The sequence below is a fragment of the Ailuropoda melanoleuca genome, chromosome 10, assembly GCF_002007445.2.
Source record: "Ailuropoda melanoleuca isolate Jingjing chromosome 10, ASM200744v2, whole genome shotgun sequence".
Classification (NCBI taxonomy): domain Eukaryota; kingdom Metazoa; phylum Chordata; class Mammalia; order Carnivora; family Ursidae; genus Ailuropoda; species Ailuropoda melanoleuca.
The window spans coordinates 34883624-34907210 of NC_048227.1; the positions used below are offsets into that span (position 1 = coordinate 34883624).

At 52.2% G+C, this 23587-nt stretch overlaps 2 protein-coding genes across 11 annotated transcripts in view; one reads left to right on the forward strand and one right to left on the reverse strand.

Annotated features, from left to right (window-relative positions):
- ANKS3 (ankyrin repeat and sterile alpha motif domain containing 3) overlaps positions 1–21144 on the forward strand; it is a 31655-nt gene extending 10511 nt beyond the window's left edge. For 2 of the 7 annotated variants that reach the window (XM_034670429.1, XM_034670434.1), the window contains 12 exons: positions 6307–6442; positions 10955–11113; positions 12983–13120; positions 13658–13767; positions 14057–14233; positions 17256–17380; positions 17889–18030; positions 18484–18656; positions 19017–19102; positions 19546–19629; positions 19833–19924; positions 19998–21144. In XM_034670429.1, the coding sequence (XP_034526320.1) occupies positions 6307–6442; positions 10955–11113; positions 12983–13120; positions 13658–13767; positions 14057–14233; positions 17256–17380; positions 17889–18030; positions 18484–18656; positions 19017–19102; positions 19546–19629; positions 19833–19912 (1410 nt within the window). In that variant the 3' untranslated portion in view covers positions 19913–19924; positions 19998–21144. The remainder of the gene's footprint in view (positions 1–6306; positions 6443–10954; positions 11114–12982; positions 13121–13657; positions 13768–14056; positions 14234–17255; positions 17381–17888; positions 18031–18483; positions 18657–19016; positions 19103–19545; positions 19630–19832; positions 19925–19997) is intronic. The other 5 variants (XM_034670430.1, XM_034670431.1, XR_004628509.1 and 2 more) reach the window with 5 other exon arrangements.
- Positions 20779–23258, reverse strand: NUDT16L1 (nudix hydrolase 16 like 1). 4 transcript variants are annotated; one of them, XR_004628510.1, is made up of 4 exons: positions 23061–23256; positions 22654–22984; positions 21780–22002; positions 20779–20915 (listed from the first exon to the last, which is right to left on the reverse strand). XR_004628510.1 is itself a non-coding variant. In XM_011231530.3 (4 exons), the coding sequence occupies exons 1-3, from the start codon at positions 23208–23210 to the stop codon at positions 21781–21783; spliced, it is 633 nt and encodes a 210-aa protein (XP_011229832.2). In that variant the 5' UTR covers positions 23211–23251; the 3' UTR covers positions 20779–20915; position 21780. The 4 variants fall into 4 exon arrangements, 2 of the variants coding, with proteins under 2 accessions (XP_011229832.2, XP_019660829.2); XM_011231530.3 differs by having other exon boundaries at positions 22724–22984; positions 23061–23251; XR_004628511.1 differs by having other exon boundaries at positions 20783–20910; positions 23061–23258.
- Positions 23259–23587: the final 329 nt, after the last annotated feature.

Genomic DNA, 23587 nt, shown 5'->3' on the forward strand with positions numbered 1-23587 from the left:
TGTCTACTTTGCTGTTCCTGACAGGGCTGCAGTTCCCATTTTTTCCCTGTCTTCTCGAGCATGTGGGAAGGGATTTTAACGAAATCAGGATGTATTCTTCAAAGTAGAATTTCTGGTGTGTAGGGCAGGTGAATCTTCACTAGAGAATATTAACTTACTTTCCTCCGTAGGCATCCTGAGTGACATTCTGATAGTATTTCACAGCTCTCTTCTCCCGCACCCTCAGTAACACTTGGTACCTGCTATCAGATGAGCTGTCTCCTGTTGATTTTTGCCTTTCCCTGATTTCTGGTGAGGTTGAGCATCTTTTCATATATTTATCAGCTATTTGGGCTTCTTTGCTGCAAATAATTATTCTTTGAAGTAATTCCACTGACACGAACTAGGCACCCTTAAGACCTAGCACAGGGTCAAGAATAGATGCATAAGAGCTCAAACCTGTAAAAAGCATAACCTCGGCTTCTCAGTTTAGAATTTTATGTATTTATTTAGTGATTTAAAAATTTTTTATTTAAACTCAATTAGCCAACATATAGTACATCATTAGTTTTGGATGTACTGTTCAATAATTTATCAGTTGCGTGTAATACCCAGTGCTCATCACATCACGTGCCCTACTGTATTTTTTAAGATTTGTTTAAGAGAGAGAGCATGGGTGGGAGGGGCAGAGGGAGAGAGAATCTTGAGTAGACTTCTCAGAGCACAGAGCCCAGTGTGGGGCTCGATCTCATGACCCTGAGATCATGACCTGAGCTGAAATCAAGAGTCAGACACTTAACTGACTGAGTCCCCTAGGTGCCCCTACAATTTGATTTTAAATAAGGTAGAACTAGAAGTCATAAGAGACATTCACATAATTTTTTAAGTGGAAAACATATTGGAAAATCAGAGATTTTAGATAATTTATCTACCATGAAGATTATGCCCTCACTTGGTACCTTTATTCCCCAGCTGGGAATGAGATTGTGTGTTATGGGCAATTTGTATTGAGGGGAAACAAATTATATTGGATTTCTTTTGGAAAACTTTTTAAATTAAATAAAATTTTTTAAAGTTTTTGTTTTAAAGATTTGATTTATTCATTTGAGAGACAGAGAGCACAAGCAGGGGGAGAGGCTAAGGCAGAGGGAGAAGCAGGCTCCCGCTGAGTGGGGAGCCTGATGCGGGACTTGATCCTAGGACCCTGAGATCATGACCTGAGCCGAAGGCAGACACTTAACCGACTGAGCCACCCAGGTGCCCCAAATTTTAAATTTCTGAAATGATTCCAGACTTAAAGAAATGTCAAAATAATACAAAGAATTTGCATACCTTCACTAGATTGCCAGGATATTAACATTTCATCTCTGTATTAGTCTCTTTTTATATATATATATATATATATATATATATATANGCGGGGCTGGCGGGCATGGCTGGGAGCATGTGGCTGATGGGCCACGTCCTTCCATTGCTGGGGGGGGCTGTGTGGCTAACCCTGCCCGGGTTCCCTGCTCCTCATTTCCTACAGATTTCCTCCTCCTCAGTCAGGGTTAGACCTGAGGGAGCTAGAGGGCCGGAGCTGCCGGTCTCCCGCTGGCCCTCCAGAGCCAGGCCCTGTTCCTGGAGACGGGGAGCTGCAGGAGGCTGGGCTCCCTGTGCTCTGCAAGGGCAGGAGAGGGCTGCACCCCATTCCCTTCCTCCTGGCAGGGTCAGGCCCTGGCAGCAACATGGAAGCAGGATGATCTGGGCGTGATGAGGCCTCCTTGGGGAGAGCTGAGCTGATGGCCTGGTCTCCATGTGGCAGGTGTGCCCACCATCCTCTTGGGCCAGGGTCTCCAAAGCTTTGATCATGCTTTCCTGTCAGAATGAGTTTTGGTGATGTACGTCTCTAGGAGTATGTTACATACATTATAAAATAGGAAGAAAACCCTCCAAAATGTAAAAGATAAATAAACAGAATTCTGTTTTCTTCCTCATTTACTCACAAGGGAATATTCCGCTTTTTTCTTCTTTACCTATAATCTGTACAGGTCAAGATTTTTTTTTTTACCTGTAACCTGAGGTTGAAGACTTCTGGGCTTAAAAACATGATAGTTAAAATCCTACTTTAAAGATGGTGTTGTTTATTCTGCTTGAAACCTTTGGGTTCTTTCTATCAAACTGAAACTAGAAATTCTCCCCCACCCCCGCCCAGTTTTACCAAGATGTAACGGACAGACCTGCTGTAAAAGTTGCAGGTAAGCGGCGCACTGATGTCACTCACGTGTGTTGTGAAGTGATGAGCACAGTACGTCTGGTGAGTGTCCATCGTCTCATGTAGACACACACACAGGTACCGATTGCTTCCTTGTGATGAGAACTCGGGATTTACTCTCCGAACAACTTGCGTGTTTATCATATGGCCGTGCTCAGTGCGGTCACCATGTTGTATCTTACAAATGGAAGTTTGTGCCTTTTGACTGCCTTCAGTTTCCGCTTGCAGGCTCGTCTAGAAATGATCTTTGAGGGATGAAGGTTTCAGAGCTGATTTCTAACCAGAGCTCTTGAAAGTGGGGGATTAGACAAAGTAAGCTCAGTCAGGGTCTTGTAAAGATGTACTTTTTCCTACCAGAGGATGTGTGATAATCACCTTCTGTACTAGGCTCAACCAAGACTGTCAGTTGATCATAGGTTTTCACAGAGTGCGTAAGTAAATGTTTATTACACACTGATACATATCTGCTCTAAAAGGATCAGAAAGTACAGTGAAGCAAAAAGAAAGCCAGAACTGCTCATAATCCCATCGCCCAGGGATGGCCCATGTTAACACCTTTGTCAAGCATCCTCCTGGATTTTTAACAGATACTTTAAGTCCGAGTGGAGTCCCATTATACAGAATGTTTTGTATTATCCTGTGCACCCCCATCCCTGTTAATACATCCACTTGGATGGACCTGTTGTACACATGGGGGAGTGGTATTCCACTTTCTAGTTGTGTTCCCTCTTATTTCATTAATTCCTGATTTTAGGTTCTTCCTGGTTCTCATGGCACTGAGTGCTGCTGGGAAAATCCTAAATGTTAGTGTAGGTCTGTAATTATTTCTTAAGGTTAAATCCCTGGAAGTGGAATTGCTGGGTCAAGGGGTGTGTGCACATTTGCTGTTTGCCGGTTTGCGATCCAGAGCACTGAGCTCCGGGGGTCCCGCCCTCAGACCCCAGACTGCTTGTTTGAAGCTTTTAAAATGGAAAGTTTATTGTCTTTTCCACTTTCAAAGTAAGTGTGCTCATGGTAGTAAATTTAGAGAATACAGAAGATTAGGAAGATGGGGAAAATCCCCCTGTCCTACTGTTTAGAAATATTAACAGTTTGGGGCGCCTGGGTGGCACAGTGGTTGGGCGTCTGCCTTCGGCTCAGGGCGTGATCCCGGCATTATGGGATCGAGCCCCACATCAGGCTCCTCTACTATGAGCCTGCTTCTTCCTCTCCCACTCCGCCTGCTTGTGTTCCCTCTCTCGCTGGCTGTCTCTATCTCTGTCGAATGAATGAATAAATAAAATCTTAAAAAAAAAAAAAGAAATATTAACAGTTTGGACACACTTTCTTCCAGTGTTGTACACATTTTTGTTTTGTTTTGCTGCTGTTGTAACGTGGGTACAGTTTTGTATCGTGGTCCTTTTTTTTTTATCTTTTATTTTTAAAATACTTTTTCTAGTCTTGAGATACGATTGACATAACATTGTGTAAGTTTTAAGGTGCACAACACGCTGATTTGAATTTAGTATACATTGTGAAATGAATACTACAGTAAGTTTAATCAACATCCATCACCTCTCATAGATATACATATTGTTCCTTTTCTTCTCTTAAATCCTCAGTAATAGTGATATTGCGGGGAAATGCTCCTGTAACTTGTGGTAAATGTGTACGGGCACATCTCATTTTATTGTGCTTTACTTTATTGCATTTCACAGATACTGCGTTTTTTACAGATGGAAGGTTTGTGGAGACCTTACATTAAGCAAGTTTATGGGTCATTTTTCCAACAGCATTCATTCACTTTGTGTCTCTGGGTCACATTTTGGTAATTGTTGGCAATAGTTCAAACTTTTTCATTACTGTCTTTTTTTTTTTTTTAAAGATTTTATTTATTTATTTGACAGAGATAGAGACAGCCAGCGAGAGAGGGAACACAAGCAGGGGGAGTGGGAGAGGAAGAAGCAGGCTCATAGCAGAGGAGCCTGATGTGGGACTCGATCCCATAATGCTGGGATCACGCCCCGAGCCGAAGGCAGACGCTTAACCGCTGTGCCACCCAGGAGCCCCTTTTTTTTTAAGATTTTATTTGAGAGAAAGGGCAGACAGAGAGAGCACATGAGCAGGGGGAGGGGCAGAGGCAGAGGGAGAGACAGAAGCAGACTCCCTGCCGAGCAGAGAGCCCAGCTTCGATCTCAGGGATCCGAGGACAACTGGGATCACCACCTGAGCCAAGGCACACGCTTAACCCACTGAGCCACGCAGGCGCCCCTATTGTCTTATTTGTTATGGTGATGTGTGATCAGTGATTATGACTTGTTGAAGTCAGGTAGCATTTTTTAGCAATAAAGTTCATCTTTTTTAAGTAAGCTCTATGCTGAACAGGGGGCTTGAACTTATGACCGAGTTCATGCTGTACTGACTGAGCCAGCCAGGTGCCCCAATAAAGTATTTAATTTCTTTAAGGTATATACATTGTGTTTTTAGACATAATGCTGTGGCACACTTAAGACTACAGTATAGTGTAAATAGAACTTTTATATGCACTGGGAAACCAAAAAACTTCATTTGACCTGTTTTATTGCGATACTCACTTCATTGCAGGGGCGCAGGGGTGGTCTGGAGCTGAACCTGGGGTGTCTGAGGCCCATACAATGTATGTTGTTCTCATGATTTAAAAAACATAGGAAAGTAATATAACCTATAGGCTTAAAAAAAAAGCCAAACAATAAAATTTACAGGATAATTAATCAAAAATTTAGAAATAAGCATTAAAAAACCTCTAAGTTTTCTTACACTGCTTCCTCCCCTCAGTGTTAACCGCAGTGAACAGGTTTCTCCGTCAATGGAATCCGGCTACATCAACGGGTACATCTACTTGTGCAGCCTGGTTTTAAATGTTATCAAAATACCACACACTTATTCCCGCATCAGCACGGAGAAACCTGCCTCGTTTTTTCTGATGCAGAGCTTGATGGCACTGATGTGCCTTGATTGACATAACCATCCACACATTAATGGTTGCGTGAGTTTCCTGTGGCTGCTTTTAACAATTTACCATAAAGTTGATGGGCTTAAAACACAGAAATTTATTTTCTCACAGTTCTGGACGCCAGAAGGCCAGAACCAAGGCACCAGTGGGGCCACACTCCCTCCAGAGACTTTGGGAGGAAAACTCGGTTTGGCTTTGAATTCCTATTGGCTCCTGGTGTTTCTTGGCTTGTAGATTCGTCACCCCAGTCTCTGTCTCTGTCTTCCCGTGCTGTTTCCCCCATGTGTCTGCGTCGTCTTCTCTTCCTCATAAAGACAATTTGTACCTTATATGTCACAAAGACGTATCGTGGTCCTTTCCAAAACTGGTTATACCAATTATTTGTAAGTACCAGCATTTATGGCAATAACATGGCTGACTTCACCCCCCTTCACAAGGTCTCCAGGTTTTCGTTATTGCAGATACGTTCTACTCAACACCTGTGTTACAAAAGCTTTCTCTGTTCTTTGGGGTTACTTCCTTAGGAGAGAGTCAGAGAAGTGGGATTACTGTGCGGAAGACTCTAAGTACATTTTAGGGCTTTGGATAAAAATGACCAGACTCTTCTTCAGAAGAATGGTGCTCTCGTGGTGGTTACGATTTTTAAAGGCTCCTTCTCTGGTGCATCTGTTGTCTCCAGTTTTCTGTCGTGGAGAGAAGTGAAGCGAGGCGGGGCTGCCCAGGTGCGAAGGGTGAAGGCTGGGCTCTGGCCCCAGCGGCCTGCAACGTGCCCGCAACGTGCCCTTCCCCACCTGGAGCCCCTGACCGCCGCTCCCTTAACGATCGGCTGCGGGGCGTGGGGGCCGGAGAGCTTTTGCCGAGCTGCCGCCAAGGTCCTCCCCGGGCCCCCCCACCTTGCTGTAAAGGACAGTGACGGCCCTCACAGGCCTTCCCCTCTTTTTCGTGCAGATGTGGGGCTGCAGAGGGCCCTGGGCACAGACCTTTGCTGCGCTCTGAGAAGCCCGTGCGCTTCTTAGCTGGGGTCTGGAGCCGCATCTAGGGAATGAGAGTGCTTTTCCGGGGAGGTTCCTAGCTTGCGAACTTTCATGAACTTTCACAGGGAGTCAGAATGGACACGAGAGACCACAGTGGAGCCACAGCCCGGATGCTGGCCAAGCAGTATGGACACATGAAGATCGTGGGGTTGATAGACGCTCACTCGCCTTCTCTGCCCAAGAACCTCTATCGGAGTCCAGGTACCTGCTTCTGCACCGCCGTGTTCTCCGTGGAGTTCTGCTGGGAGAGGACGACACCCCTGCCGGCTCCCACCTGCCCCTGGGAGTTTTGGCTCCCACAGCCTTGCCAGGAGGCTCCGCTGTGCAGTTGAGGTTGAGCGTGCTGGTCTGACAGGAGAGAGACCCGTTAGTGTGCAGTGGGCCCAGCCAGGCCGATGGTGTGCCCGGGCTGCCGGCGGTGCCCACGGAGGGGTGGGCGGGCGGAAGAAGGCTCATAGCGGAAGAGCCTGATGTGGGGCTCAATCCCACAACGCCAGGATAACGCCCTGAGCCGAAGGCAGATGCTTAACCGCTGTGCCACCCAGGCACCCCATAGCTCTTGTTTCTTGACTTTGCTTGTGGTGCTCATTGCCATACGAAGTATTTTAATTTTATACAGTCAGATTCATCAGTCTTATTGCTTGTAGACCTGGCATCATAGAAGATCTTTCCATGTTTCCTGGTCGTACAAGAATTTGTCCGTTTTCTTCTGGTACTTACATGGTTTCATTTTTTACGTTTAGTTCTCTGATCCATTTGTACTTTACTTTCATGCATGGCGTGAGGTGTGGTGTTCTCAGATGGCTTCCCTGTTGTCCTGGCTTCATTAAATTATTTAACAGTTCATCTTTGACCTAGTCATCTGTGAGGCTGTCTTTGTCATGTATTCTGAATTTCCATCTATGCCCCAGTCTGTTTCTGGACTTGCTCTTCTTTTTTTTTTTTTTTTTTAAGATTTTTATTTATTTATTTGATGGAGAGAGACAGCCAGCGAGAGAGGGAACACAGGCAGGGGGGAGTGGGAGAGGAAGAAGCAGGCTCCTAGCGGAGGAGCCCTATGTGGGGCTCGATCCCAGAGCACCGGGATCACACCCTGAGCCGAAGGCAGACGCTTAACAACTGCGCCACCCAGGGGCCCCGGACTTGCTCTTCTGTTCCCCGGGTCTGTCTGTCCGCACACCAGACCCACACCCTCGTCGGCTTGCAGAGGCTCTTTGTAGTACATTGGACTGCCTGGTCGGCCAGTCCCCCTGCAGCTTTCCCTCTTCAGTGTTCCCCAGTATTGCTCGTGTATTTCTCTCTGTGAACCTGAACATCATCTTGTCCAGCTGTGTAGAAACAGCGTTATTGAGACTGGCAGATTTAGAAGTCAGCTACCCGTTCATGCTTTGAGTCGTCCTCTGTAACAAGGGACATCTTTTGTTCAAGCGTCCTCCTGTGTCTACAGGGGGTTTAAAATTTTTCCTCCTAGACATTGTGCATAGAACTTATTTTTTCTTCCTAAGTGTCTGACTTTGTTGCTGTTGTAAATGGGGTTTCACTGCCTTCATGTCCTCTGACTGCTTATTGTCTGTGAGTAGGAAGGCTGTTGGCATCTGCTTGCCAGTTGATAATCTGCTGCTCTACTGAATTCTTTCATTGCTTGAATTTATTAATTTTCCAGGGTTTTTCAGGTATGCTACCATACAGTCTGCCCGTAGAGATAGATTTACTGCTCCTTTCTGATTTGTGTACTTCTGATTTCTTTCATTTAGTTGCATTGGCTAGTACTTCTCGTAAGCTGTTGATTGTGTTAGGGACAGTGGGCATTCACCCGGTCCTGACCTTGGCGGAAAATGCCACCTTAGGTGAGATGCTGGCTTGAAGGGTAAGGTGTGCATGTATTCTATCATGTTAAGAAAGTATCTGGCATTTTCTATATTCCTGAGTTTTTTTTACAGGAATAAGTGTAGAATTTTGTCAAAGGCTTTTTCAGCATCTGTGGAGACGATTGTTAATTTTCTCCTTAGATCTACTGATATATTAGTGAATTTTCTAATAGTGAAACAACTTTACATCGTTAGTATAAATGCCACGTGGTGTATTATTTTCTTAATGTGATATTGGATTCTGTTTGCCAGTATTTTACTTAGTGTTTCCGGATGGCTGTTCATTTGTCAATGATCCTGGTCTGTGATTCTGTTTTATTGGGTGTAGGCATCAATATACATCATACAGAGAATTTGAGTTTTCCTTCCTTTTTTGTGCTCTGGAACAATTTATGCAGCATGGATGTCCTGTGGTTTTTGAAGGTTTGGCAGGATTCTCCTGTGAGACCATCTGGACCTGGTCTTCCTTTGTGGTAAGTTTTCCTATTTCTTCTGTAGAAATTGGTCCACTTAAGCTTTCTCATTTCACGGGGGCCAGGTTTGGTCAACCGCATTTTCCTAGGAAGTCCTTTCCTCCAGGATTTCAAACTTACTCACACAGAGGTCTGCAAAACCGTTTCTTTCTCTGTCTCCTTCTAAAAAGTTCCAGTGGTTATTTTCCTGTGTCATTTCTGTCTCGCCTGCCTCCCAGCTCAATCCTCTCTCTCCCTTCTTGTTCACTCTTTGCTGGTTCTCTCACTTTCCTGCAGTACTGTTTTTCTACTCAAGTCTGTTCTGCCTTAGGTACCTTGTGGCTGAATCTTCATTTCAAAAATTTGACCTTTCTTTTCTTTCTGTTTTTTAAAGATTCTGTTTTTAAGTCATCTCTGTGCCCAACATGGGGCTCGAACTCATAACCCTGAGGTCAAGAGTCGCCCACTCCACCGACTGAGCCAGCCAGGTGCCCCGTTGACCTTTATTTTCTCCCTCTTTCCTGAGTTCCTTTCTCACCGTTGTGAGCCCGTGCCTGTGTCTTTTTGTTCTTGGTTTTGGATTTCTGAAGCAGGGTGCTTTTTCCACTCCTGCATGCTTGTTTAAGGATGTATCCATGCAGAGTGCATATTCGCTTTCTTCTCCCTCTTTGGTGATGGTGGTTCAGAGGGAGGGGCGTCTTGACTCGCTGTGGTGTTTGGCCCCCGGTATCTGTGCCCCCCCCCCCGAGTGGTGGTGTGTGGCAATGGCTGGAGCTTCTGCACTTCATCAGGGCTCAGCGGCCTGGCTGGTGGGAGGGTCCTGCTTCAGGACTCCCTCTTGTGTCTCCAGGGGAGTCCCGGCTAGCTGGGTTTTTTTGGTTGTTTTTGTTTCTGGAGGAGGATGTCGTGAGACCAAGCCTTATGTGTCCTTGATATGTTTCTGTCTTGCCAGATCCTGGGGCCCCCCCTTGCCTTTGCTGTTCACTTCTCAGTTTCCAAAGGTGTCTCCCAGGAGTGGGGCTCTCCTGCTCCCTCAGTCCCATGTGCATTTTTAAGCTGCTTCTCTGGAGCTGTGCAGCCCTCTGCCGGGATGCTTTTTCTGCCACAGAATGGCCTTTTTCTGGGGGTAACACTGGCACTTCTTTCCCCTCGTCTCTCTTTGGGTGTGGCTTTCTTTTAGACCCGCTCACTCTGCTAGGAGACTAGGTGGGCGTGAGCAAGAAGTGTCGCTGCAAGAAGAGACACAGATGTGGCTCTGCTCCACAAGAGCGAGGAACAGGGCGGGTAGGGTGCTCTCTGTCGTCCTGCTTCTGTGGAAGGGCTGGGATTCATATGGCTCTCTCAGTTGTCCTTGCTGACTTGTCAGGTTTGAGAGGACGTGCTGGGAGGGGCAGATTCACGGAGCTGCCTTTGCCTGGGTTATCCCCTTCCCTTGTCCTTTCATTCTTTGACTCCTCCCTCTTCTCCCTGGCGGGACCACAGTCTGCTCCTGGTGGCACAGATCCTAGAGCGCATGGGAGCGAGCTGCGTGGGGAAAAGAGAGGGCGACCGGCTCAGGGTCACTGGCCAGGTTTGGAACCTGGCTCAGTAACACCCTTGCTTGCAGGCAGTCACTGACCTGAGCTATCTGTTCACGCGAGTGAGCTCCTCCCCATCCACGGCCTGGCTCCCTTCCTGGCCTCGGGATTGTTTGTGATGGACACCAGCTCACAAGGGGGCAGTGGGATGAGGGGCTCCTTCGGCATCTGAGCCCCAGTGTACCAGCCCAAGGATGAGGTCTTATCTGATGGGAGCCTTATACAAATATAGTCATGAATTTTGTCTTCCAGGTCTGATAAAATAAGGAAAACTGTGAAAAGCTGTAAGATGATAATGGCTGTGAGTGTGCCAAGCTCTTAAACTGTGATGGGTGGCATGTGGAGTGCTTCCCCAGACCTGGTGCACAGCTGGCACGTGCCCCTTGTTTCCCAAGAAGTGCAGGTGGAGAATACCCAGTTGTTAGGAAATTGTGACTGTTACAGTCTTTGTCTATGAAAAGACGAATCTTATTTACCATCTCAGAACATTTATTTCAGGTTTTAAATATACATACTTGTTAAAAAAAAATTCTGGAACCCTAAGAGCAGAACAAGAAGTCCCCCATCATGACGAACTTTTTCAGTTGAGACTCAGGCTTAGCAAGCTTGCTCTTTCCCCAGATCTCCCTGTGGCCCCTCTGAGCAGTGGACTGGCCCATTATGCCATTGCTTTCTAGTGATGTCCTGGGAAACGCGCTTTTTTCCTTCTTAATATGAGAAAACAAATTATGATGATTTTATTCCCACCTATTATGAGGATTAGTAAATTAGTCCCTCACTGAACAAAATGTCTTAATTCTGGTGTTTGACCCACAGACAGATTTGAAGATCTAAGCTCTTCGGATGAATCCTGCCCCGTTCCTCAGAGACAGAGGCCCTGTCGGAAGAAGGGCCTCAGCATCCATGAGGGACCTCGAGCCCTGGCCAGGATCACAGCCATTGCACTTGGAGGCAAGCTGCAGCAGCCCTGCCGTGGTCAGTGCTCCCTCGTCCTGCGGCTCTTCGGCAGTGCATCCCCAGATGCTGCCTGCTGACCACGGACGCTTCTCGGCCTTTTGAAGTGTGGGCGCTGGGTGGGGGCTGTAGCTCAGACTCAGAGTTGACTATAGGGATAGAAAGCCATTGATCACTGGCTCACTTCTGGGTTCATCCTTTGACCTTCCTTTCCGTGGGTTACGTTACAAATAGAACTTTCTCTCCAGCAGCAGAAATACAGCAAAGCTGGGATTTCATTTATCATGTGGTAGGTCAGCCAGTGCAGAGAAAATGTTGAAGTCTGGTCTCTGCCCCCTTCCCCCCACTGGAGTTGGATGGGTCTCTGGCAGCCGGTTGCGCTCTTTTCTCAAAGTGCTAGACTGCAGAATGGTCGGATGGTATCCTTAGTGGGCTAGAAGTGAGTTTACTCTCCTACTGTCAGCGCCTCATGGTGAGTGCGGTGCTCTTGGGGGTGCCAGGGGCCCTGATGCTCTTGCTCTGGCCTGACCAAGTGATCAGTCTTAGGTGATCAGTCTGACATCTTCTTTGACGCCTGTCACCCATCAGTGGCTGGGCCGATCCTGGTCTAGCAAGCTGCGTGGATGAGCCCATGTTGTGAGAGAGTACCCCTGGGCTTAGAAACCGACTTTCCCAGTCAGAGGAGATGATGCTTAGTTGAGAATATACAAGAAACTCCATTGCCTCCCATGACCCTTGGAAGGAGCCTTAGTGCTGGGTTGGGAGCTCTGGGCCCACCTTTTCCCATCACCCACGGCGGGGGTGGGGTGGGGGGGCTGACTGGGCCACTGGGGAAGCTGCCCCCAGCCGCGGGCAGGCTGCTGCAGGGCGAGAGCGCACCTCGGCCTCCGCCTCCACCCCCGCCCCGTGGAGCACGCTTGTGAGCTCAGAGCCCCCAGAGCCCCAGGGCATTTGGCTGGGTTCTCGTGAGGAGTTGGTGCTGCCTGTCCCACCGGAGATGTGGTGGGGGCCCGGAAAGGACGGGTCTTACCCAGGGTGGGGGTGCTAATTAACTTGTGTTGCTGTACAACACATCCTTTTTAAAATGGAATTTGTTCAAGTTACCAAAATAATCTGGCTGAAGCCCGTTTATACACAAATCTTTTTACGCGCCCACATAGGAAAGTCTTCACCAAAGAATGACGCTCATTGTCCCTTAGTTGTGCCATTTCATAATTTTGGTTTTCCTCTTACACCTTGTGATATTTAAATTCTCCGTATGTGCGTATATTCTCATTGCCAGTAATGAAACATTTTCTTGCAGGCAGATGCACTCAGAGGTTATGTAACTTGGTGTTACTGCTGTTAATCTTTAGCCCGGGGCCTCCGCCTCCCGGCTCAGCCAGGTCTCCTTGGCTGGGGCGCACGGACCCGAGGAGCAGCGCCCCTAGATGTGTGTGTTGAAAAGTCACAGGGAGCACGAAGGCTGGTGTGTGTGAGATTTTGTTCCCAGCTACGAGGAATACTTAGTGACAGGTTTTCCTGAGGTTCAGGAATCTATAAACACAGCTAACCATTTCCTGCTTTGTCCACTTGGAAAAGCAGCACTTGGTGTGATGCAGGTGGCAGGTCGGACCGGGCGCTGGTCCTGACCCATGTGCTCTTGCCGTGGGACACAACCTGGTCCCCGCGCCCCTCGGAGTCTTTGCTCACCTGCAGACCATGCAGTTGTGCCCAGGTTACTGTGGTGAGCGGATGGGGTAACGGCCAGTTAGACAGGGATTTTCTCTCTGCTTGCCCAAATCCTGGGCCTTCCCTCATGCTGAAATTCCTCTGGGGTGGTTGAATTTGGAAGGACGAACTCGTCCCTTTCGTGCTCAGGTGGGTTTATGTCCCCCGTTCTGTCCACAGAGCAGGTGCCTCTGCCTGGCTATGTCACCTTCAACAGCAGTGATGAGAACCCGCTTGAAGGGGGGGGCCTCTGCTACAGGGACGTCACCTCCCCGATCAATGACCGGGACGTGGACAGCAGCAGCAGCAGCAGTCGGGGTATGTGCGCCCCGCCCGGCCGGCTGCGGGCTCCGCTGGGAGTTGGGAGTTCGTGTGCACTACCCCCGACCCCCCAGTGAGGCCCAGAGCTGTGGCAGGTCCAGCCAGTAGAGAACGAGGGGGTGAAGGGTACAGAAGGGCCTGGCTTTTGTGAGGAGCAAGAACGTGGCACGGAGACGGGTGAGGGGCGGCTTCTGGCCCAGTGTCGGTGCAGGATCTGGGCGACTCATTCCAAACAAGGGTCGATCTTGACTGCAAGCCCTCAGGGAAACGTCTCTTAGATTCCATGCATTATTCATTCGGGAGCTGTGGACGGAGTGTGCGGTGGGCCAGGCACCGCTGTAGGTAGATGCCTGGATTTATCAGTGAATAAAACAGGCAGAACTCCTGTCCATGCGGTAGGGCAGCAGGGCTTGGGCCTGGCATCAGAGGAGAACAGTGAGCTATTTCAGGAGTTGATGGATGCAGTGCGTGCAGGGCTCTGGGGAGTCCTCGCAAGGGAGACCTGTGGTCACCTGCCCTTGTCTTCACTGTCAGAAGAGCACACCTTCTGCGCCAACCTGGGGGTCGTGAGGCGCAGCAGCAGCAGCGAGGGCCTGACGAGAGCCCTGGGAGTCAGCAGTGAGGCCTCTCTGGAGAGCAATGAGGTGAAGCTTCTCCTTCCTTGATTTCCCACCTCCCTCCCCTTTCGTGGTGTTGTGGGGGCTGCCTCCCTCGAGAGGGCAAGTCTGGGGACAAGGACTTTGTGCACATCAGACGCACAGCGTCCTTGGCCAGCCTCCGTGAGCACCAACCACCGTGCAAGTCACCAAGGAAGCCTCTGTGGCTGGTGGGGGGGGGTTCCCAGCTACAATTTTGGGGCAGAGGATAGAGTGGATGCAGCCACATTAGCTGTGAGCCCCTCAGTGTTAACTTCAAGCTCACGTCTCGCCACAGGATTCCGATCACACCTGTAAAAGTTTGGTTCGCAAGCAAGCTAAAAGTTACATGAAGACCAAGAATCGTTATGGTAACAGCGACGGCCAGTGGCCTACAAGCACCGGGACTTCGGGGGCAGCGTCTTCCCCAGGATCTATTCTCCAGACGGAGAGGTCGCCCTACTCGGGACCTCAGGTGAGGCCATCTGTGAAACGGGCGGTTCTGCGCTAGAAAGGTGGCACTTCCTGTGCTTCGTGAGGCCCGTACTGTGCACTCACGAGGGGCCAGGCACCGCTGCGAGAACAGTGTGGTGCTGCCTTTCCCCCAAATGGTCTATGAGGCTAGTCTAGCAGAGAGGCTTCCTGAGGGCTCCCAGTGCCGCCTGCAGGGTTTCTGTCCCATCCCTTCCCATAGGAGGGATCTGTCTCTGCCCTTGGTTTCCATACTTGACTCAGCGAGAACAGGACCAGTCTTGCAGAGCTGCTTGCAGAAGTCAGTGACAGGATGTGTATGAAGCAGAGACGAGCGACTCTTAATGAAAATTGCCGTCTCTGCCGTCCTCGCTGTGGGCCGCTTTGCCTTCGCTCTGGCTCACAGGCTTCTTAGCAGTTACAGGTGCAGCCCAGCAGCTCAACTGGCTGTTTATTGAGTTCTCCTGCCCTCTGTGGGTGTAAGTGCTACCAAGAGGACAGAGAGAAGGACATTTCTGCCATTTATTGAAGTCACAGCTCTGCTATCACTGAGAGTCTGCCATTTTGCTGCCTTCTCCTTGTGGCCCCTCCAGAGAGTTCTCTCCAGGGCTTGTATTTCCAGGCTCAGTGAACAGCTACACTGTTCATTTCCTGAAACACATGCTGCTGGGAGGGTGGGTGGTGCTGGTGGGATCTTAAGGCTGTTTCAGAAAGTAGGTTAAGGAGGGGCGCCTGGGTGGCACAGCGGTTAAGCGTCTGCCTTCGGCTCAGGGCGTGATCCCGGCATTATGGGATCGCCCCACATCAGGCTCCTCTGCTATGAGCCTGCTTCTTCCTCTCCCACTCCCCCTGCTTGTGTTCCCTCTCTCGCTGGCTGTCTCTATCTCTGTCAAATAAATAAATATAANTTAAAAAAAAAAAAAAAGAAAGAAAGTAGGTTAAGGAAAATGGCAGAGTAACAACCTTTGAAAATTTGCTTCTCCATTAAAGGCAATAAACTGGCAGAAGTGGTTAGAATAATTTTTTTCAAAACTCTGTGAATCAACCAAAGGCTTAGAGCAACCTGGAAATGTTTATTCAAGAGAAGTGGCTGAATCTCAGTAGGAACTGCAAGCTGGTAGCACTTTAACTTGCCTTCATCCCCTCCACTCTCCAGTGCCAGGGTTGCTGTGACAGCCACTGGAGGGTTAAAGACTTGGCATTATTGGATGCATCTGATGACTCCTAGGAGACCATGCTTAAAGAGCTGTATTTGACTTCATCGAGAGCTTATCTGTCTAACAGAACAAAAGCCCTCTCCTTGGAGAAGGTGTGTTGAAAATAATTATAGGCATGTGTTTTAATTTTTCAGCTGCCTGAGGTGTTGGTAATAGTTAGAGCAAATAAGACTGACCACAAAGCTGAAAAGGAAAAGGTGGGGAAGGAGATGTCCATAGGAGCTTTGTAAAGCTCTGACCTATTCCTAGGAATCTGGGAGGCTGCACATTTGCTCAAGGCTGTGTTGTGTGTATGGTCAGGAAAGATGTAAAAATACATCTGATGACCTTGAGGGTCTAGCAAGCAGGAAGTTAAGGCTAAGGCAGGACCGTCCTACGCCTGGCTGAGTGTTGAAGGTGTGCCCCAAGCAAGCCTACAGAGCTATGCAGGAAAGAGGGGGAGACTGATTGGTCTCCGGTGTTTAAGGAAATCTGTCCAGTCCTTAGCTACCACTAAGCTAGCCAAGGAGAGACCTCTGTGGCCACATCGAGAAAGAACACAGACTTTATAGAAGAGGCACTACAGAAGTAACTTCTACAAGCAGCAGCAGCAGCAATGAACTATGGAGAGGGAGGAGAATTCGATCTCCAGAGCTTCCACATTAAGATGTCTAGTTTTGGCAGGCAGGCACCTGGCTGGCTCATTTGGTGGAACATGTGACTCTTGATCTTAGGTTTCTAAATTCAAGCCCCCTGTTGGGTGTCGAGATTACTTAAAATCTTTGAAATGTCCAAATTTCAACACAAAGACAAGATGTGCAAAGAAACAAGGAAGTACGGCTCATAGGCTGTAAAAAGTCCACAGAAGCAGTACCTGAGGAAGGCCACTGTGGGACTTACCGGACGAAGACTCCAGATCAGCTTTTTCAAATATGTTCAGTGAGCTCAGGGAAACCCTATCTAGACAGAGAAAATCAATAGATTCTGTAGGTGCAAAGTACAATGACTGAAACGAACGTTTCAGGAGAGGGCTCTGCGGGAGACTGGAGCATGCAGAAGGCCCCACAAACCTGATGTTGACCAAGTGAGATTATCCCATCTGAGAAGACAAAGAAGAATGAAGAATGAACGGAAACCTGTGAGAGCCCATCAGGCAGCCAGCATACACATAACTGGAGTTCCAGAAGGAGAGGAGGTAGAGAAGAGCACAAAAAAACGTTTAAGAAACAGCCAAACCTTCTCGCGTTTGATCCAAGAAGCTGTATGAACCCTAAGTGGTTAAACTCAGGTCCACAGCTAGACCTAAAGTAATGAAACTGTCTAAAACCAAAAAGAATCTTGAAAGGAGCAAGAGAGAAGTGAGTCTTTACACATAAGGAACCCTTAACTGCTCATTTCCCACAAGAAGCCATGGGACCTAGAGAACGTTTGATGACTGAGTCAAAGTAATGAAAGGAGGAAAAAAAACTCAACCAAGAACGCTATATCCAAGCAAAAACTATCCTTCAGAAGTGAAGGAGAAATTGACAGTTGCACAGTCGCAGGTAAGCAAAGACTAAGAGTTTGTTGCTACCAGACCCACCGTCCAGGAAACACTACCGCTGTCCAGGCTGAGTGTCTCAGGACTTCCTGCTCCTCCTGAGGGCACGGAGACGAGGGGGCTGGAGCTCCTGGCACCGGCAGCACTGTCCCAGCGCAGAACCTGGGGATTGGCGGGCTTATGCGGACGCTCGGCAGGCAGGGCTCTGTAGTATAGCAGTGCCTTGGCTGGTCCGCATGTCTTGGGGCCCCACCTGTCCTCTGACCTGCCCCGGCTCCTTTGCCCTCCAGGACCTTGCCACGCTGCTGGAGCAGATTGGGTGTCTGAAGTACCTGCAGGTGTTCGAGGAGCAGGACGTGGACCTCCGCATCTTCCTGACCCTCACTGAGAGCGACCTGAAGGAAATCGGCATCACGTGAGTGCAGCGGGGCCGTCGGGGCCACGCCCCCTCATTTCCGCCTAGCCCGAAGGGGCCAGCTTAGCTTGCAACTTTCCAACGCTGGGGTGGGATGAGCCACCCTGTTCGGAAGTCCGCTCGCTTCCTGCGGCCAACTGGCCTCTCCAGCCCCCAGGGTGGCCCAGCTGACACTGCTGTGATCAGGGCACCCAGACATTTTTTGCTGTCCACTTTTGAGAGCTTCCCAAGTTGGTGGAAGGCCATTCACAGCCTGGCCCTGACTGGCCTGAGCTCCCTGTTCAGTGAAAGCAGCCAGGCAGGGGACGGAAACAGGCAGGGGAGGCCAGCCCCAACTGGGGTCACTTCTTAGAACCTTTTGTTTCTGTCATCAGTCCCAGGACCCTGGGGGCCACTCTCCCCCTACAAAGCTGGGATCTTTCCTAGGGGACCATCTTGGTGGAAGGACAGTCCATGGCACCTCTACACACACCGCAGATCTGTATACTTCTCTTATTCACCCCTGCAGGTTGTTCGGGCCTAAAAGGAAGATGACCTCTGCCATTGCCCGCTGGCACAGCAGTGCCCGTCCCCCCAGTGATGCCCTGGAGCTGGCATATGCCGACCGGCTCGAAGCAGAGATGCAGGAGCTCGCCATCCAGCTACACAAAGTAGGTGGTGACCCAGGGGAGGGGCTGTGCAAGGGAGGGACATGGAGACCAGCTGCAGAGGATGCAGAGCAGAGAGCAAGCAGGGGGGACAAATATCCCGGGTCAGCAGGGAGCAGCAGCCTGGACGGGCAGTGGGACAGTGAGGGCAGAAGCACTACGGCTCCTGTGCCAAAGGGGAGATGCACAGGCAGGAGCACAGATGGACACAGAGTAAGGGGGGTGCGGGGAACAAGCAGCGGGCGCGGGCGCCACAGCACTTGCGGGAAGGGACGCAGAGCAGAGGAGGCTCCATCCGGAGAGGCATCCCCTGCCTCTGGCCCAGGAGAATGGGAGTTGAGAGCCGGTGAGGATGGCAGAGAGAGCACCGGGGTTGGGAGGACCCAGCCCACACGGCCCTGGCCTCGAATCTCCCCGGCTCACTTACCCACCCGGCTCCTGCCTCTGCCGCCGCAGCGCTGTGAGGAGGTGAAGGCCATGCGCGGCCAGGTGTCGCAGGAGCAGGAGCTGCGCGCCGTGGTGGAGAGCTGTCTCCTGGAGCAGGACGGTGCCCGTAAGGATGTGCACGCCCAGCTGCAGGAGACCTGGGCCCTCGCCCGGGACGCCGCTCTCGTCTTGGACCAACTGCGGTGAGTGGGCATCTCATTTGTCCCCAGGCCCCGGCCAGACACTGAGTCACCCATGCCTCCAAATTCTTCAACCAAAGGCTAGTTTTTTGGGCCTCTTGGGGTCACTTGCTGCCATCCTCCATTTTGTTCTGGCTTTGCCCTTCTGCAGGGCAGACCCAGGCAGCCAGTAGGACCCCGAGAATCTGCACAGTACATGCAGGTCGTCCTCTGCCTGTGTCTCGGGCCTTGAGAGCTTGGCGTGAAGGCAGAGCCCCACCTGACACTCAGGGAGGTGGGGGGAATCTGCCGCCCAGCGGGGGCCACGGAAGGCACTATTGCCAGGCCTCTTCCCTCACCAGCACTTGGCCTTGTGTCTGGCAGAGCCTGTCAAGCCGAGCTGTCAGCCAGAGTGAAGCAGGAGGTGTCCACCCGAGGGTCCACCCCGGGCACAGCCCTCCCCACAGCTGGTAAGAACAGCGTCCTGGCCCGGAATGGCATAGGCACTGCCCTAGGTCACACTGACACTCCTCCCCTGCTCTACACCATCCCAGGCTCCAGACTGAGGGCACCCTGGCTCCCTGATTGCTTCCCCATGGTGGGAGGCAAAAGCCCTTGGGCTCAGGCGGAGTCCTCTGTCCAGGGTCTCAAGTGACTTCTGCAGCCTACAGTTGGGGCTACCCCAGGACAAAATCTCGCTGTAGGCCAGGGACCCTCACACTTTCATCCCTGGGGCGGGACCCTGACTGACAGCACTTTGGAGAAACGTGGGAGAACACATTTTGGTGTAACAAGGTGGTCACGTAGGAACCGACAGCTGGGTGGATCCCCTGGTTGCAGCAGCTCAGGACAAACAGGCAGGACCTGTGGTGACCACACAGATCCCAGGCCCACCAGGTTCTCTGCCCCACAGACTCCCAAGGCTGGCAGGCCTCCCTGCAGGCTCTGAGCCTCCCTGAGCTGTCAGGAGCATTGGAGGATCGAGTCCAGGAAATGGGTGAGTCTCCAGGAGGGCAGCCAGTGAGTGGCCTCACCCCCATGAGGGGCCAAGAATGGGTGAACAGGGAGAGCCCTGCCTGGTCAGCTCCGACCCCTGGGTCAGCCCTGCCCTAGCCCACTATCCCTCACGATCATGCAGTCTTAGGCCCCCCCTCTTCTTCTCACACTTGCAAAGCAGTAACTTACTGCTCCCATTCTCAGGGCGAGTGCTATGCTCAGTGACCCAGAGCTTGGAGAAGCTGCAAGTACTGAACAGGAAGGAGAACTGGCGGGAGCCTTAGCTGGGAGGGACGGTGAGTGTCTGCCAGCCCAGGCCCCGGGCTGGGAGAGCAGGGTGCACTGGGCAGCAGTGAGCTCCCCCTTCAGTCTTCCCTTTCCCTTCTCAGAATCTGACGTTGGGTGACTCATCCACCCTGAAGCTGTGTGCCTGGAAGACAGGAGCGTGGAGAGCAAGCGGCTGCAGCAGGCTGGACCCCAGTAGGCCAGAGGATCAGGCCCCCAGAGCAGCTGGCAGAAGCAGGACAGGGCTGGGGCCAGTGCAAGGAGCGAGGCCCACACAGAGGCAGGACGAGGGCCTGTAGGCCAGAACCTGGGGGTGAGGCCCCGAACGGGCAGGGCCACGGGGAGAGAGCAGGTCCCCGTACACCACAGGTGCCACACGGACAGGATTGGGCACCTGGGCAGCATATGTCATTTGCTGGAAAATAAAATGTAAGCTCTACTGGTGAGGGGCTGTGTTCTGGACCCACCACATGCAGTACCAGCTGGCAAGCCAGGCTGAGACCCCCCCACTGTAGTATCCAACCCACTGGGACCCAGGCCCCCTCTGTCAGGACAGAGACCACCATGCTCAGAGCAGGGCTGACCCCCACCTGCTCTGTCCGGCCCCTATAGCTTCTAGGGCTCCCTTTGCTGCGAGCCCCCTTGAGTCTGCAAAAGCAATCTGAAGAGTGACGCATACCCCCAAGCCCCAAGGAAATAAGAGAGGAACAAGGTACAGGTGTTTTATTTACAGAATGAAGTGCCTTTGCCCCAACGTGCCGGCCACTTCATCGAGGCTCTAAGGTGAAACAGGCGCTCAGGCTGGGCCAGAGCACAGCTTTCCTTACCAGGCCAAGCAGGTGCTGTGGAAACTTTGTTAGCTTCACTGAGGAGTCCTTCCGGACATAGGGCCATAGGAGACTGCCCGTGGTGACGTTCCCGTCTGTGGTGGCTCTGCGGTTGTCATGCTGCACACTCGACCAGTGCTTCCATACCACGTCCTGGAGCTGCCTGCAGCCTGTGCTGGGAATGGAGAAAGGGAGGCTTGCAAAGCAAAGAGCAGTGAGCTGAGCTCAGCCCAGGTGCGGCCAGAAGCCCCAGACCAGGCATAGGGCCCACAGAGGCCTGAAGCCGGCAGTCCCACAGCAACAGCAGGGAAGGGGATGGCCCCTCCACCTGGACAGGAGCCCCATATCAGCTCTATGCTGAATGGAGCCAGCACTCTTGCGCCTAGCTCTGGCCCTTAGGTCCCTGGGTAGTGGCAGAAAGGGACCGACCCCCTATGCACCCAGCCCCAGGCCTGTGGCCAGGACCAGAGAGCACCTGAGAATGGACTTTCCTGTCCTTTCTCTTTCAAAAGCTCCAGGTGGGCCTCATGGCCCCAAGTAACCTTGGGAACCAAGCCCCAGTGGGGTAAAGGGGCTTTGAAGCCTTACTCCCAGTTCACACACCATAGAAAAAATTAAGCAAGTAAGGCTAACAACCACATTCTTTAACAATTAACAGTATGACATTCTGAGCTGAGCCAGCTCTTCTCTCAGCCCTGAGGCTGGCTGATGACAGGACTCAAGGCATGCTCCACAACAATAAACTGACTTCTTGATGGTCTGTGAGTGTCTACCTACCCACCTGGATGAATGGGTGATACCTCCACCAACCCGTGCATCTCACGTGGAGAGTTTGAGCCACAGGGTAGGAGAAAATGTCCTGAGCCTGGATAAGCCAGGCCACCTACTGACCAGGGTGGGCTCCCAGTAACCTGGTCGCCACCCAGTAGCTGCTTCTGGCAGCGGACAGGAGTTGTGAACACACGCACACAAGACATTCTCCTAGAAGTTCGGGGCACAGAACCAGGGGAGGGCAAAAGGCATGCAGCATAGAATCAACCTCAGGAGGAAGATGGGAGGAGCTTCTCCAGGGCTTTCTTCTGCTTCTCCGTGGCAGCAGCCAAAGCCTCAGCCAGCTTCTCTTCAGGCATCATGTTAAGCACCTTGAGAGCAAAAAGCAGCTGATACTTGGCGGTGCTGGTAAAGGCATTGCTCAGGAAGTTGGGAAAGCCACCGACTCGGTCCTTTTGGGTGTAAAGCGGGACTCGCACAAGCCCCAGCACCTGCATAGAGAGAAGACCAGAGTGGGACCAGGCCCCCACACCAGTGGTGTAGTCCTAGCAGAAGGAGCCTGTGAGCTGCTAGGCCGGGGAGGGCAGCCAGGTTGCGAAGGCTGTAATGCGAGACCCAGGCAGGGTCTGGTGAGGGAAGCCAGCGGCACCCTTGGAGCAGTGCAGCCCCACTACTCCCCAGGCAAAATTCAAAGCTGACCCCATGCACCTTCCACCCTTCACACTCTCAAGTCCCAACTACCATCCGCTGGCAGGTAGCCCCCGAGTTCATACCCCATGCTCCCTCTTCCACGGGTGAATCCCAAACACCCCAAGTATGACTCCTGGTCCCTCCAGAGTATAAAACCCATAGACCGTAAGAGCCTTCATCACCCCAGCCATCAGATCCCAGCACATGAACCAGCCCTAGTTTCCCACCTCCCCACAAGGCACCACCCCATCCCACGCCCCCACCAATCCCACTCCCCACTCCCAGGATTGGCAATGGCAGGCAGCAAGGCAGATGGAACACAGCCCCGAGGGAACCCCAGCCCCGGGCCCCTCGCCCCCACCCCTGGCCCCAGGTCCCTCTCCCCTCCCCGATGCTGGAGACAGCGACACCCCACCCAGCCCGGCCAGGGGACCCTCAGGGGGACGTGTTACCCATCGGTGCCTTCCACGGGGCCAGAGCCAACCCCCGGGGCGGGGGGCGGGGCCCGGGCGGCGGCCCCACCTCCAGGCCGTGGTCGCGCGAATGCACCGCGCTGATCTCCACGGCGTGCAGCTGCTCCAGCGTCAGCTGCCGTGCGTACAGGTGCGCCACAACGCGGTGCGGGCCCTCGGTCAGGTGAGAGCTCAGGTAGTCGGCCTCCGTGAGGCGCAGGCAGCCCAGGCCCAGGCCCAGCACCCGGTTCAGACCGTCCTCCAGAGACCAAAACCGCCGGTCCACGAAGCCCCCGGGAAACCCCAGCAGCCCGTCGAAGCGCATTTGCATCTGCAAGGGAGGGCCGGGTCACGGGCGCGGGGTGCGAGCGGCGCCCCGTCCCCTGCCCAACCACCCGCGTCCTCACCAGCACCGAGAAGCGCATGGGGATGCGGCCGAAGAGCTGCCCGGGGTTGGCGGCGTAGAGCATGGCGTGGCACGAGTGGCTCCAGCCCGGCCCCAAGCGCATAGCCTCCACCCGGCTGATCTGCTTCAGCTCCGGCACCGCCGCCGACATCTTGACACTACCCCGCCGCGGCCCGGGCGCCGCTCCTTAAGTGCATGCGCGGGCCCGCCCCCGTCGGGCCCGGCCAATCCGCAGGCAGCCCCGCCCCTGAGCCCGCCCCTCCGCCAATTGCCGACGCCCATCGGGGCTGAGCCCTTCCCGGCGCTCCGACGCGTCGTTGAGGCGCGGAAGAGGCGTGTGCAAACGGAGAGGCTGCGCGCGCCCGGGCCCACGGCCCTCTAGAACCACGACCCCCAGGAGGCACCGCGCGGGCCGAACTCTCCGGAGACTAGCGGGGCCCCGGAGCCCTCGGGCGGGCGCTGCCAGCCGGCTGGGGCTCCGACTGCCCGCCGCGAGTCCTATGCCTTACCCTAGCGCCCCTTGGGAGC

Bases quoted from the DNA above. Each gene is read 5' to 3' on its own strand.
- NUDT16L1 (XM_011231530.3), bottom strand. From the start codon at position 23,210: ATGTCGGCGGCGGTGCCGGAGCTGAAGCAGATCAGCCGGGTGGAGGCT. The intron at 22,985-23,060 runs GTGAGGACGCGG...CCTCCCTTGCAG, and splicing joins CCATGCGCTTCTCGGTGCTG to ATGCAAATGCGCTTCGACGG. The intron at 22,003-22,723 runs GTGGGGCCGCCG...CTCTCTATGCAG, and splicing joins CGCGCGACCACGGCCTGGAG to GTGCTGGGGCTTGTGCGAGT.